Here is a 13,478-nt window from a genome sequence, read left to right as displayed (position 1 = left end):
TAGTGGTTGAATCAACCCTTAGAATCAGACACGGGGGTAGCAGCAGTGATTAGAAGTAGGTCTTCAACAGAGACATAATGAACCATAGAAACGGTTCACCATAGCTTCCTTCTCACTGCTGGGTCTGTGAATGGGAACACGTGGATTTGATATCGGAGTTCCAGGGTCACTACACTCCCTGCCTCACAGGGCATCTTCTGGAGTCCCAATATAGGGAGAGAGTGCCAGGCTCTGGCATCACTGCTGTCTCACGACACAGCACAGAACATTTTCACCCAGTGCGGGGAGTCTCCCTGCACTTGCACTTTGTGAACCCTCCTGTTCTTGGCATCTGGAACTGCAGCTGGACAGCCTGTAGTCTTGGGCAGAAACACAGCGTGTACTTCACCTCTGCACATTGTGCCTGGTATATCCGTGGTGATCCTGTGAGCTTGCGCAGGTGTCCTGTGCAGATGAGGTAACCCCACAGCTTCGTCCACATCTTGTATTTGCATGCTGACCCTGCAAGATCTTGCAGGGGTCGTGTTCCCATCCACAGCCTTCTCCTTCTCTCTCCACTCACGTAGCTCCTCCTGGGAACAGTCAGTCTTGGCCCTACAGGATGTTCAAAGAAGTAAGAGGTGAGGGTGCTGTAGGGGCTCCATTCAGGCTCAGAGCTCTGACTCCTGCTCCCATATATTCAAGCAGCAGGCCTTGCACAACCCTAAATGGAGTGTTTCCTGGGCTGTCCCATAGACAGCTTGGCCCCATTTCCCTCTTATTTCTCAGGCAAACATCAGGACGCTCATAAGTAAGCTACAGTAAAACCAGCTGTTGATCCAAGATTTGGGATGGGTGCTAAATGCAAAGCCCAGGGCTGCCCTGGATTAGCTTCTAGCAAAGTTCCTAGAAAAATATCCAGACTTGGTTTAAAAATTTCCAGGAATGGCAAATTCACCACAGGCCTTGATGAGCCCTTTTGGTGGTTAATTATCCCCACAGCTAAAAATGTGCACCATGTCCCAGACTGTGTGTGCTCTGCAGTCTGCAGCAGTGGGTCCCAGCTACGCGTGCCAGCTAGGCTGAGGTGACAGCTGTACCTAGTGGCTGATCAAACCCTGCGCTGCCTTTCAGAGCCCGTCCCACAGAACGCACACACAGGACATCAGTGGTCTGCAGGCACTGCCTGCCTGCGGGCAGAAGAGCTCGGGCTGGGGGGTACACCAGCCACAGCCCCGCTCTCCCCACACAGTGGCAGAGATGCAAAGCAAACTGTCCAGCCACCCCATGCTGAGCTAATGCTTTTAGTTGCTCCTTCAGGTGTTTTCTTGTTCCTGTGGCTTTTCTCTGGGCACTAGCTTAGCACCACCCCTCCAAGTGAGACTAGGACCAGGCACAAGGCTCCCATAGTGGTTCTCCCAGTGCTGGTGTAGCAGTGGGACACGTCCAGGAAGGATGACCTCCCTTGGACCCTGTGTGGGCTCATACAGGCAGGGTTTGTGTTAGACTGTTGGTCCACAGACCGTCCCAGAGCAGGGTGGGGAGGCAGAGGACCAGGCACGTGTGAGCAGGGAGCTTTTCTGAGGCTGCCTTGCCCTGGCGCTGCAGCTAGGTTTGGCTCTGATGCCAGACTGCTGGCTCCGTGAGACAGTCTTGCAGGGAGATGGCCCTGGATACTAGGGAGCAGCCAGGGAGAGGGTGCTGTACTGCAAAACAGTGAGACCTCATCTGTTTTTCCTGTTATCTGACCCAGCTCCTATGGCAGAACCTGGATTTCCAGATAGCTTCCCCTGTGCGTATCTTAGGATGGTGACCGTCGGAGGATGGTTAAGGTGGGGAAGTGAGGCTGTTACGGCAGCACCAGAAGCCTTGGCCCAAGGAGCCCAAGGAAAGTATTTTACTCTGCTGCAGAGCTTGTTGCTGTACAAGCAGTGTGTAAAAGCAGCTGACATGCATTCAGAGTGATAAGCAGTTCATTTTGAAGGAAAAAAGTTATTAATCTGCCCCATCATGCTTATTCCAGTCACTGCAGCAGCTCACCAGTTTCAGGTGCTTTTCCAGCCACAGTGGTAGAGAATGCTACCAGCTGAAACCCAGGTGTGACACACAAGTCCAGTGTATCGGTACAGGGCTGTTACCCCAGTAATAACATCCCACATGGAGCCAGAGTACAGGCAACCTGAATACAGGTTTCAGCAATGTCAGCGAGGTCAGACTTGCACTCAGATGAGCAGCTCCACAGCAAAGGGAGCTGGGGCAGGAGGGACGGATGATGTTGAACTCAGGGGGGAGGCAGGTGGGTCCAGTTTCCCAAAGTGGCCGGGCTGCTGTCATGGCACCTGTGGTTCTTGAGTGCTCTGCAGCGGGAGCAGGGAGGGGGGGATCCTGTTGCATGGCAGTTCTGGCAGCTGCTGCAGGGCTGGGGAGCAAATACTCTGTACAGGGAGCATGGTGCTGGTGTGCTTTCAGCTTCTCCCCTCAGGCATCCCCTTAGACCACGGGCAGTGGGGCAGGAGAGCTGGTGAGGATGTGCCGCAGGTGCTGCCTCCCCTCCCTGGGGTGCAGAGCAAGAGTGTATGGTCTAGGGCGGGAGAGAGGCCCCCCCTCTGCCTGATTTGGTTTTGCTTCCCTGTCCCAGCTGTTCTTTGTGCTCTTGTTGTCCTTGCATCTCTGATGGTTGGGCGAGTGGTTCAGGTTAGGGGCCCTGCCCGAAGGAAAGAGCTGTTTGCAGCCCCCAGCTGGGCCCTTTCCTTGGCGTGCATGCAACGTTCCTGTGCTTCTCGCTCACGGGAGCCGAGGCCCCAGCGCTGCTGCTGGGAGGAGCTGTGGCTGACGAGGACTGAACTCCACTTCACCCAGGCCTGGCCCAGCTGCCTCCCTCCTGGCTCCGTCCTCCAGCTTTGTTCTCTGTGCAGAGCTCCCAGCTGGTGGATGAGCCATGGGCAGTGATGCTGGGGTCAAGGGGAAGGAGCCATTTTCTGCTGACCCGAGCTCTGCAAGAAGCCCAAGGAGGAACTGGAGCCTTGCAAGCAGGCAGCAGTTTTAATACTCCTGCTGCATCTGTAACTGCTAATGCAATTCATGTGCCCTGGCTAGCCCAGGGCTGCTGGGTACAGAGCTCTAGGGGCAGGGTCATGGTGACAAGGGAGCTGTTTTTCTTCCTGGCTTGTCTTAAGTGTCTTTGCAGAAGAGAAGGAGCAGAGAGTCAGCTCTGCAAAGGTGCAGGTTGTCCCTGGCTGGCCAATCAAGCTGGATGCACGGGGGATGCTTGGCTGCTAGATCCTTGGCATCTGTGTAAGGCTTGGCCTTTCTGCACCCCCTTTGCTGAGGGTTCCTTTTGCACCTTTTCCTTTGCTGAGACAAGTCTGTTGACCTGGGCCATGGATGTTGCCTCAGGGGTGCAAGAAGGGAGGTATCACCTGAAATAAGGCACCTCTGGTGATGCAGGGACCCATGGCAGCACTGTAGATAGAAAAGCAGGGTGCAGCTCTTAAAAGTCTCAGCTCTGTGCTCCCCCACCTCTGTGACCCGTCACGGGGACCAGGCCAGCATGGGCTGATCCTGGGATGCCCCACAGCTGCCTGCAGCAGTGCCCAGGACACTGTCTGCAGTCATTGAAGCCCTGGGACACCCTGTCCTCTTGCAGGGAGGGCTGCAGAGGGAGTGTTGGCTTGTCTGGGACAGGGGATCGCAGGGTTGAGCCAGTAACTGTCGGTCTGCTTGACTATGGACAGCTTTGAGGACTGTGCAGTGGTTGTGGGCCACGGAGCAGATGGCGGCCCTGGGCTGCGGAGGTGGTGGTGATGGGCTGGGGCTGGCTCGTGGTCCTCTCTGTGATGCCAGCCCTGTTCATGTAGTGCCTTCCCTCATCCAGGTAACAGCCACAGATGCAGACAGCGGCACATTTGGCTCCCTTTCCTACTCCATTGGTTCTGGCATCGGCAGTGTTGTCCCCACACAGTTCAGCATCGACAAGCACACGGGGCAGCTGTGCACTGTGCAGCCTCTGGATCGTGATGAGGGCACATCTGCCTATGATTTCACCATCACTGCTGTTGATGGGGTGAGTGCTGGAGTGGCCGCGGGGATGCGATGCTGCTGTCTCGGCACTGTGCAGGGGACACTGTTGTTCTTGCCCCTGCTCTTTGCACCGTCTCTGATCAGGTCCTTCCACAGGGTGGCCTGAACTCCATGGTTTATGTGAAAGTTTTTCTGGAGGACATAAATGATAACCAGCCAGTGTTTTACCCCCTGGAGTATGCCGCCAGCATCAGCACGCAGAGCATGCCAGGTACAGCTGTGCTGCGTGTTACTGCCCACGACAAGGATGAGGGGCTCAACGGGAGAGTGACCTACCACATTGTCCTGGGAAACTCACCCCCTCTCTTTGCCCTCAACAAGGACACAGGTGAGAGAGAGCTCAAGGGCAGCCAGAGTAGGCAGCACTCAGAGCAATGGGATGCGGGCAGGTGTAAAAACCAGCCTGAGGGACAGTGCTTGGTCATCTCAGCAGTGCAATCTGCCACCAGGATACATCTGTTCCTCTCCCTGCCACATCTTCCCTGCCCTTTCCCAGACTCAGTCTCTGACCTTTTGTTTCTGCCCCCTGCTCTGTTCCTCACTTGTCCTGTCTTCCCTCCTCTTTTTCATTCCCCATCCGTGACTCACTGCGCCTTTCCTCCTGCATGCTGCTTGCTTTGCCCCATCAGGCTGTATCCTGCTTAGTTCCTTGTCCCTGCCCTGTTCCCTCCCCTCCCCTGCTCAGTTTTACTCTTCATCCCTGTGACTCTCTGTTGTGCTCAGTCCCACCTTTCCCGCTGGCTGCATTTGCTCTGCCTTGCTTTGGCCACCAAAGCCAGAGCAGTTTCTGCTAGAGAGGTGAGTGCATGGGTGTGTGGTGCCAGGGTCTCTCAGCAGAACAAGAAGGTGCCCTGTGCTCAACACAGGCATCAGGGTCCCTCCACACTGGTCCCCAGGTTCCCAGAATGTGACTGGGATGAGACAGGCCAACCAGCCATCCTAATGCAGGGCCACCTCCTTTGTAGGGCCTGTTGCGGATGGTCCTTCAGTTCTGTGTCTCCTCCAAGAGCCTCCTCGCAGCCCAGACCCCACCTGCTGTGTCGTGACCCTGCACCCCGCAGGGGAAGCCCTGTTCACTCCTTCCCCTGTCCCAAGACCTGCCCTCTGGCTTATTGCCCCCAGCCCTTACCCCTGCTTAGCTCAGGGCTGGGCTTGAGACTGAGAAGGGGGGATTTGGGGAGGCTTTCCCAGGCGGGCTCCTCTTCTTTACTCCGGTTCTTCCATGGTGACCTCCCCCCTGCAACACACACGCATTGTTGACTGTCCCCTTAGGTCTTCCTTTTCAAGCTTATGGTCCGGCCTGTTCCCTTGGTGCCAGATACAGGCAGGGGTGCGGGCATAGTGCCCTCTGAGCTGCTTTCTTCCCTAGGTGTCATCTCCCTCTCATGGTCGCTGAGTGGTAAAGCCAACACCCTGGTGCAGCTGGTGATCTCTGCACAAGATGGTGGGGGCCTACAGGCACAGCCAAATGCCCAGGTGAACATCAGCATCGTGGAGGGCACAGTCTCACCCCCGGTCTTTGAGCAAGCTCAGTACTTCTTCACAGTGCCTGAGGACATGCTGCAGGGTGCCAGTGTGGGAGCTGTCCGGGCCCAGAACCCTCCAGGTATGAGCTTGTCCCTTTCATACACAGTCACTTTTCCTGTCCCCGCGTCATCTTGAAGCAGGTGCTCCTCACAGAGCAACCCTGTTCTGGGAGCTCTGCGCACACACAGGGGCACACATACCCGAATGTGCAGCCATGCGATTGTCAGTCAGCTCAGTGCATGCTCTCACATGTGTGCTTACACGTGTGTGTACACACACACTTCCACACGTGTATCTGTGCATACATGTACATGTACACAGTGCCACTGTACGCCTCCCAAGCAGAGTCTGCCGCAGGCAGCGCTGCCCAATGCTGCTGCTGTCTGCAGGGGGCTGAGGAGGTGAGCTGGGTACACAAATAGTTCTTCCTGTCTTTGTTTCCTTGTCCACAGGTCATGCTGATGACATCTTTTATTCCATCTCCTCGGGGGACCCTCATGGCTACTTTTCTATTGACTCTGCCTCCGGGCAGCTCCGCACCAGCCTGCCTCTTGATCATGAGTCCCAGGCAGTCCTCGTTCTGGATGTCCAAGCCCGAAGTGGTTCACCTCCTGCCTATAGCAACACACGCGTGAAGATCTCTGTGTCAGATGTGAATGACAACGTGCCGGTGTTCCCAGCCCCCTCTGACTCCATTCTGCTGCCAGAAGCCACAGAACCTGGGACTACAGTGTACACTTTGCAGGCCGAGGACCGTGACAGTGGTGCCAATGGTCAGGTGTATTTTGAGCTGGTGTCAGGAGGTGATGGCACCTTCAGCGTGGAGCGCTCTTCAGGGGCGGTGCGACTGATCGGGGCCCTGCAGTATGAAGCCAGTGCAGCCTACAGGCTGGCCATCATGGCCCGCGATGGCGGTGTTCCCCAGCTCAGCTCCACATTCACACTGCTGGTGCACGTGCAAGCCGAGCACGACAATGGGCCCATCTTCGACACACTCACCTACCGCGTGGAGGTGCAGGAAGGTGTGCCCGTCTCCACCCGCTTCCTGCAGGTGCGGGCCCTGGCACGCGATGCAGAATCCGTGACCCTTACCTACCACTTGCGTGCAGATGGGGATGCTGCCAGCTTTGGCATCATGCCTGAGAGTGGTTGGCTGTATGTCAAAAGCGCACTGGACCGGGAGACACGGGACCTGTATGTGCTCACGGTGCTGGCCTCAGCAGGAGGCAGTGGTGCAGGGGGGGAAGCCCGGAAAACAGGCACCAGCACTGTACGGATCAGCATCACTGATGAGAACGACAACAGCCCCCGGCTGAGTGAGGAGCGTTACTTCTTCACTGTTCCTGAGAATCAGGCTCCTGGTAGCAGTGTGGGAAGGGTGATGGCAAGTGACCGGGATGCTGGGCAGAACAGCCGGCTCACCTACCGCCTGCTCCAGCACGATCCCAACTTCCTTATCCACACACAGACAGGTGAGAGACTTTTGGCTTCCTAGGCTGGGGCTGGCTGGGGAGAAAGTCCAGGGCAGGTCAAAAGTGATGCGGGCCAGGCCAGCGCCACAAAAGAATACTCCTTTTCCTCCCTCTGTGGTGCTGGGCTCCCCAGCAACATACCTGAGCACAGGCTCTTCTCTAAAGCATTTTTTGGGCTGAGCTGTGTCCCCACTTCTCCCTTGCAGGGGAGCTCAGCACCAAGCATAGCCTGGACCGGGAGCAGCAGTCCAGCTACCAGCTCTTGGTGATCGTGCAGGATGGGGGAGCGCCACCCCGCAGTGCCACAGGAACCGTCTATGTCACTGTGCTGGATGAGAATGACAATGCTCCTGCTTTTCTTCACGTGGCCAGTGGTCAGGAGCTACCCGTGCAGGTAGGGGCAGCAGGCTGAAGCCCTGGTGAGGCAGGGGTGTGATAGCCTCTGGGTTTGGGGACAGGCAGTTCTGCAGGGGCAAATGGAGTGGGCAGGGGCACCCAGCCGAGTTTCAGGGTGGGAGGTAAGCAGGCACAAGTTGCATCTATGCAGCAGCCAGGACAGTCTGGTAAATCTGATTGAGATGTGGTACGACTGGTCATGTCCTTGGGAAATGCAGACAACCCTGTGCACAGAGCAGGTGAGGACTGCACAGGGCTCTGAGATCAATAGAACTGACCAGCAGGCAGAAGCTCTTGGCTCACACGTCTGCAAGCAGGGAAAGCGAAAGGGAGCCCGAAACCTGGTCCAGCAGAGCCAGGGGTGAAAGACACTGGCAAGCAGAGAAGCATGGGCTGCCATTAACATCTAGGTCTCAGGAATTTTGGTATAGCCACTTGGCTTTCTAGGAGGTCAAGAAAGCACTGCCCAGCTGGATTTTGCACTCACAAGGGTTTTCTGAGAATCTGCTATGGGTCCCAGGCCAGCCTTCCCCCTCAGTGCTGTGTGGTGGCAGCAGTCATGCGGGCACTGAGTGTGCTGCAACCCGATTTATGTCTGTGCTGCTCAGCAGAAGTGGGTGAGGACCAACCTTCCACCCCCAGCCCCAGCTGGCTGCATCTGCTCGGCTGTAGCCCCTGTGGTGAGGGCTCGCGGGAGCTGGGCGAGTGGTGCTGGCCACAGTGGAGCAGGATGGGCAGCAGTAGAAGCCCCGTCCTCATCTCCTCTGCACAGAGTGAGGAGAACCTGCAGCCAAAAGGATGTGCTTGCTCTGCACGTTGCTGTGCTTCAGGCAGTGCTCTCAAAGCCACTTGTGCTGTGCTGGGTTTAAAACCATCACAGTGATGGCAGCCTTTGTCTGTCACAGGTCCTGCCTGAGCCGCACACCAGAGGCAGGTCAGAGCAGGCAGGACTGTATTGGCAGGTCACTGCCATGCCTGGATGACCATCAGCACAGGACCCTGGGGACACTGCACCTCCAGTCACACCTTCCCTGTTCATTGCTTTTTCCCTTCCTGTTACAGGTTGCAGCCATCCCTTGCCCAGCTGCCTTCTTGCATGTCCAACTGGCAGTCTCGGCTTGCAAAACTGTCAAGGCTTGGCCTGGATGAAGGCGTCTCTCAGGGCCTGGTGGAGGCAGAGGAAGGCAAAGTTAGTCTTGTCCTCTGTCTGAGCAGGGCTCTGGCCTTTGAGTCTCTCCTGCAGGCCAGGGGCCAGCCGTGGCATTGCTGAGGCTGTGACTGAACAGGCTTTGCAAAATGGCATTGCTCACACTGCGTGTCTGCAGCCTGCTGAGTGTCCTCTCTCTGGGGCAGGGATACCCACCACACACTTGCACAGCAGGTTCTGCAGTTGATTCCAGTGTTTGGGGGCGTGAAATGCTGGGAGTGTCCTGCTAGAGCTTGGGAGGTGTCTTCTCATACAAAGGTACCACAAAAGCATACACATCCTGCGGGAAACAGAGTGAGGTCGGGACAGATTTAGAGTCCTGAAGGCAGGTAAATGCTATGACAGTTCTGAACGAAACAAGTATTGGGGCACTGTGGTTTGAAGCTCTCCTGCTAGAAACACAGGTAGGGAAGGGTGAAGCAGAGGAAGAGGCCGCTGTTAATCATGATTTAGGTGTAGAAGAAAAGCTTGGAGGGGAAGGTAAGACCTGAATGATAAACGCTCAAGTGATTTATTGCAGATTTGCTCACTGGAGTGTCCATATCAATGTTCATTAGGCAAAGCAGAGGGAGGTTTCTGTATGGGCACCTTGCTTTAAGCATCAGCTAGAGGGGTATCTCCCAGTGCCGGGTTGCAAGATGCGCTTGTCGAGCACATTGGTAGCACACTGGCAGGACCAGGTGGTTGCAGTAGTACTACCAGGAACTGCAGTTGTAATAGATCCTCCCAGGGAATGATCCCTGGGAAATGGGAGAGGGAGCAAAGAGGGGGAGAAGCGGTCTGTATTCACAGAGCAGGGATATCACTGGTGGGTGCCTAGGACTGGTGCTGGTGCCCTTGCTATTTAGTGCTTACATATGTCCTCCGGAAGAGGTGGTTGGTTGTTGATGTTACTGATCTGTTCATAGTGTTCATAGTAATAAAGGTGAGGGCTCCCTGAGAAGAACTGTAGAAAGATCTTGTTTGACTGTCCAATTAGAAAAGAAGATGGGGAATGAAAGTCACGGTTGCTAACTGGAAAGTGATACAGATGGCAAACAGCAATATGAATTTCACTTACACAGTGGTGGGCTCTGAACTGGTTATGGAAGTTTAAGGAGTAGATTGGGGCGTCACCATGAATGCTTTGTGAAAATGTCAGCTCAGGGCTCAGCCGCATTCAAAAAGGCAAGTCAAATGCTGAGTTTTATTAGAAAAGGAACAGAGAATTAAAGAAAACATCATTACCCTACCTCTCAAATTCCGCACACACGCTCTGCCCAGCCTCCATTCTACTAAATAAGCAGTAGTGCTAGAAAAGGTTCAGAAAAGGATGTTAATGTGATCTTCAGCAGATAATGGTTTCCATGCAGAAAGAAAGTAATTTAACATTCTTTGGCACGGAAGAAACTGTAGGAATATAACAGAGGTGTGCAGTAAATGGCACAGAGAAAGTCATGGGGACATTAGAAGTTGCTTTTTTCACAACACAAGACCTATGCAGGCAGCTTCATAAGAAATGACCAGGCAGCAGGTTTCAAATAAACAAAGGCAGTACTTTTTTTATGCAGAACATAATTAAATTGTGAAATCATTGCCAAAAGTTACATGGGTTCAAAACTAGATGAATTTATGGAAAGAAAAAAATCCATCAAAGGCTGTTGAACAAAAATACGATCTGTGGCTCAGGAAGTGACTTTAGCCACAGACTGCTGGAAGCTGGGAAGGTTTCACAGAAGGATTATTCCATACATACCCTATTTCTTGCATCTTCTCTATACATCCACTGCCAGCCACTGTCAGAGCTAGGCCAGTGGTCGAGGTGGCTCTCTGATCTTTGGACCAAACTGGTATTTGCAGCAGCCTTCTTGGAGGGTGGACACCTGACCTGGACAAGTCTGCCTGGTAGCAGTTTTACTAAAGCTGAGGTTTTTGCAGAAGCAAGACTATTTTGATTGCTGTTTATTCGTCTGGTTGTACATCTGAGATGGCATTTGTACATGGAGCCTGTGCAGATCGAACTCCTCTGCTGAGTCACTGCTTTCCCCAGATGGAGTTTGAGTCCTTGTGGAAGAGAAGTGCGGCCATGCACATGAGGCAGGAGCCCCTTGTATCCTGATGGGGGGCGATTAGGGACAGGATGGGGGGCAGGCTCTGCCCCAGCCTGTTACAGAGGAGGGGCTGGAAGGGGCCCCCTAAGCATGGCCCCAATCAGAGGTGTCCACGCAGACACTCCTTTTCATAAACAGCTGAGCTATATTTAGAAGGTCCTCTGCCTCCATCGCTGCTGTGAAATGCTGTTCCAGATTCCTTGATCTGGTAGTTAGAAACCGTCTCTTAATTTCCAGCCTAAACTAATTTCTGACCACTTTATACTCATTTGTTCTTGTGCCAATATTGTGTTTTTGCTTAAAGAGCTCTTCTCTCTCCTTGGAATTTCCCTCCCCTCTCCCCAGTGTTTACAAAGTGCAGTCACATCACTGCTTGGCCTGGCTAAACAAGGCCAGCTCCTCTCGTCTCCCCTCCCTGAGCGCTACCAGCGTGATGCCAGCAGCTTGTGCAACAGCATTAACACTTGCCTCCTCTCAGGAGCTTGCAGCTTCTTTCCTGGGATTCTTTCCTTGCATTCTTGCTCTGATTCCACTTGTCTTTTTCATGAATGCATTAAAGTGGTACCACACAGAGGTCACCTAGCACAGCTAGATCTGTGAGGATGATTCGTACTGTGGGATGTGCTGATAGGATGTGCATTTGAGGTCTGTAGCTTCAGGATGTGAATTTGATGTCTTCTGGTGTGGAAGGGACCACAGAATTTGTGCCAAGTGGAGAACCTGCCCTACCCGTCAGGTGTGGGTGGCTGCAAGGAGTCTGTGCTGGAGGAGAGACAGGTCAGCCAGCAGGCATGTGTTGTTTGCTGAGGGTAATCCCAAAAACTGACAGGTGGTGAGAGACAGTAATGGGGATGGGTCCATTTCCGTAACTATCTGGGAAAGGTGCTTGCATGCAATGCTGTTACATGTGGTCTCTGTCAGGAGGCTGGTAACTCACCTGAGAATACGGGATTAGTGGAGCATGTGCGTAATTAATGCCTTGATGGTACTGTGATGCACTGGCACAAAATGGTGTTCTTAAGTGCCTACCGACAGGTGGTCAGCAGTGCTAGCTAGGAACAAGAGAGAGAAGGGAAAAGCCCTAAGAGTCCGGGTGTCCAAGCCCAGGAAGAGCTGCCAGCTGCATTTCCAGAGATTGCAGACCTCCCTGGGCTGGCTGGTGGGGACTGAGAAAGTCATCTTCCATTCCCAGAGTGACTGGCCTCTGAGCCCGTCAGTGCTCACACCTTTGCAGGTGTCTGTTGGGGGGCAGAAAGAACCAGGACGGTGGTGGAGCCCTGGTTTACCTAGCTGTAGAGGCTTTAGGCATAACAGGAGTGAAATGGTGTCCCACCATCACACTGCAGCTCACTGCTGCAGCACGCCCCAGCGCCGCTAAGCTGGTTGCTAAACAGGGCGGTATGGGAGGAGGGCTGGCATGGCAGAAACTCCCTTTGCCAGCTTCGCTATGGGCACAGCCTGTGGGTGTTGCTGCAGGATCTGTGCCTTGGGTGAGGTGCACAGCTGCTGTAGGGAGGTGCAGATCCTGTGCCATGCTCGGGGTTTTGGGGGGGTAGTCTGAAGGGTGCCCTGTGCCACTCAGCTGCTCCCTGGGCTGTGCTACAGGTGCTGGAAGAGAAGCCATCGGGACTTCTAGTCGCCTCCCTGCAGGCCAAGGACCCCGACGAGGGTGAGAATGGGACCATCATCTACTCACTGATAGGTATGAGCTGCAGAACTGACTGATGGTGCTCTCAGCCTTGCAGCCATCACCCCTGTGGGCAAATGGGTGCCCACTGCCCAAGCTCTGCCATACCGTGCTCCCTCCTCCATCCCAACCTGCTCCCTGCCCTCCCTCCTCTCTGCTTTTTCCTGCAGCATTTCACCTTCTTTCTGCAGGAGCCTGGGCAGAGCGTTTCACACTGCACATGGCTACTGGAGAGTTGCGGACTGCCACAGTTCTACGCCGATCTGATCGTGCCGAGTACATCTTCACTGTGACAGCCAGTGACAGGGGCACGGTACCTCGCAGTACGTCAGCCATCATTCGCATTCAGGTATCCAGCACCCCTGCTCCTCTTCTCCTGCACCATCTATCCCTTGCTCGCGTCCTGGAGAACACCATCTAGCTACTTGGCAGCCCTCCTCCCCGCCTTCCCACCCTCCACTGCCTTCATCCCAGTGCACCCTCTGCCCTTGCTCAGCTATTGATCCAGCCCTAAAATCTGTGTGGGGAGAACCTGGGATGGGAAGGGGTGGGTCTGTCTGCCATTGTGTGTGTTCTCATTTGTAAAGTGGTCAACAGCATTAATAGTAAGCAGTTCTGTCTTTTTCCTGGACAGCAAACCCTGTCCTGGATATGCTGTTGCAGAGAAGACCTCAGAGGTCCCCTGCACAGACAAATTAATCTTTCCCAGCAACTATTGAAAACAGCATTCCTGACATGCGGGGTGTTCTTCATGTCCATATAACTTTGGCACTTGCTGTCTGGTGTGTTGGCCCAGACAGCCAAGTCCTTTCTCTGTTGTTAGTAATGAGCTTCCTTTTACAGCAGAGACTTCGGTTTCCCCCTAGTTAAGGCACCTTCACAGCACACCATTCCACAGCTTTCTGTCCCTGCTCTTGCAGTTCCCAAAGCCATTTGACTCTCCTTGTTTGACGTTCTGCTGCTTTCTGTGCTGGCAGTGCCCTCTAACATCGTCAACAAGTTCATAATGTGCTCAGCTTTCTTGTGCCCTTGCATCTGTC

At 54.3% G+C, this 13,478-nt stretch overlaps 1 protein-coding gene across 1 annotated transcript in view; it reads left to right on the top strand.

Moving 5' to 3' along the window:
* Positions 1-13,478, top strand: part of DCHS1 (dachsous cadherin-related 1) — a 55,816-nt gene that overhangs the window by 22,279 nt on the left and 20,059 nt on the right. Inside the window, exons 3-9 of the mRNA XM_040584269.1 lie at positions 3,854-4,042; positions 4,156-4,387; positions 5,429-5,665; positions 6,039-7,058; positions 7,265-7,452; positions 12,357-12,453; positions 12,630-12,787. Coding sequence (XP_040440203.1) covers positions 3,854-4,042; positions 4,156-4,387; positions 5,429-5,665; positions 6,039-7,058; positions 7,265-7,452; positions 12,357-12,453; positions 12,630-12,787 — 2,121 coding nt within the window. The remainder of the gene's footprint in view (positions 1-3,853; positions 4,043-4,155; positions 4,388-5,428; positions 5,666-6,038; positions 7,059-7,264; positions 7,453-12,356; positions 12,454-12,629; positions 12,788-13,478) is intronic.

This window comes from Falco naumanni, chromosome 2, assembly GCF_017639655.2.
Source record: "Falco naumanni isolate bFalNau1 chromosome 2, bFalNau1.pat, whole genome shotgun sequence".
Taxonomy (NCBI): Eukaryota; Metazoa; Chordata; class Aves; order Falconiformes; family Falconidae; genus Falco; species Falco naumanni.
This window is presented reverse-complemented; position numbering and strand designations above follow the sequence as displayed.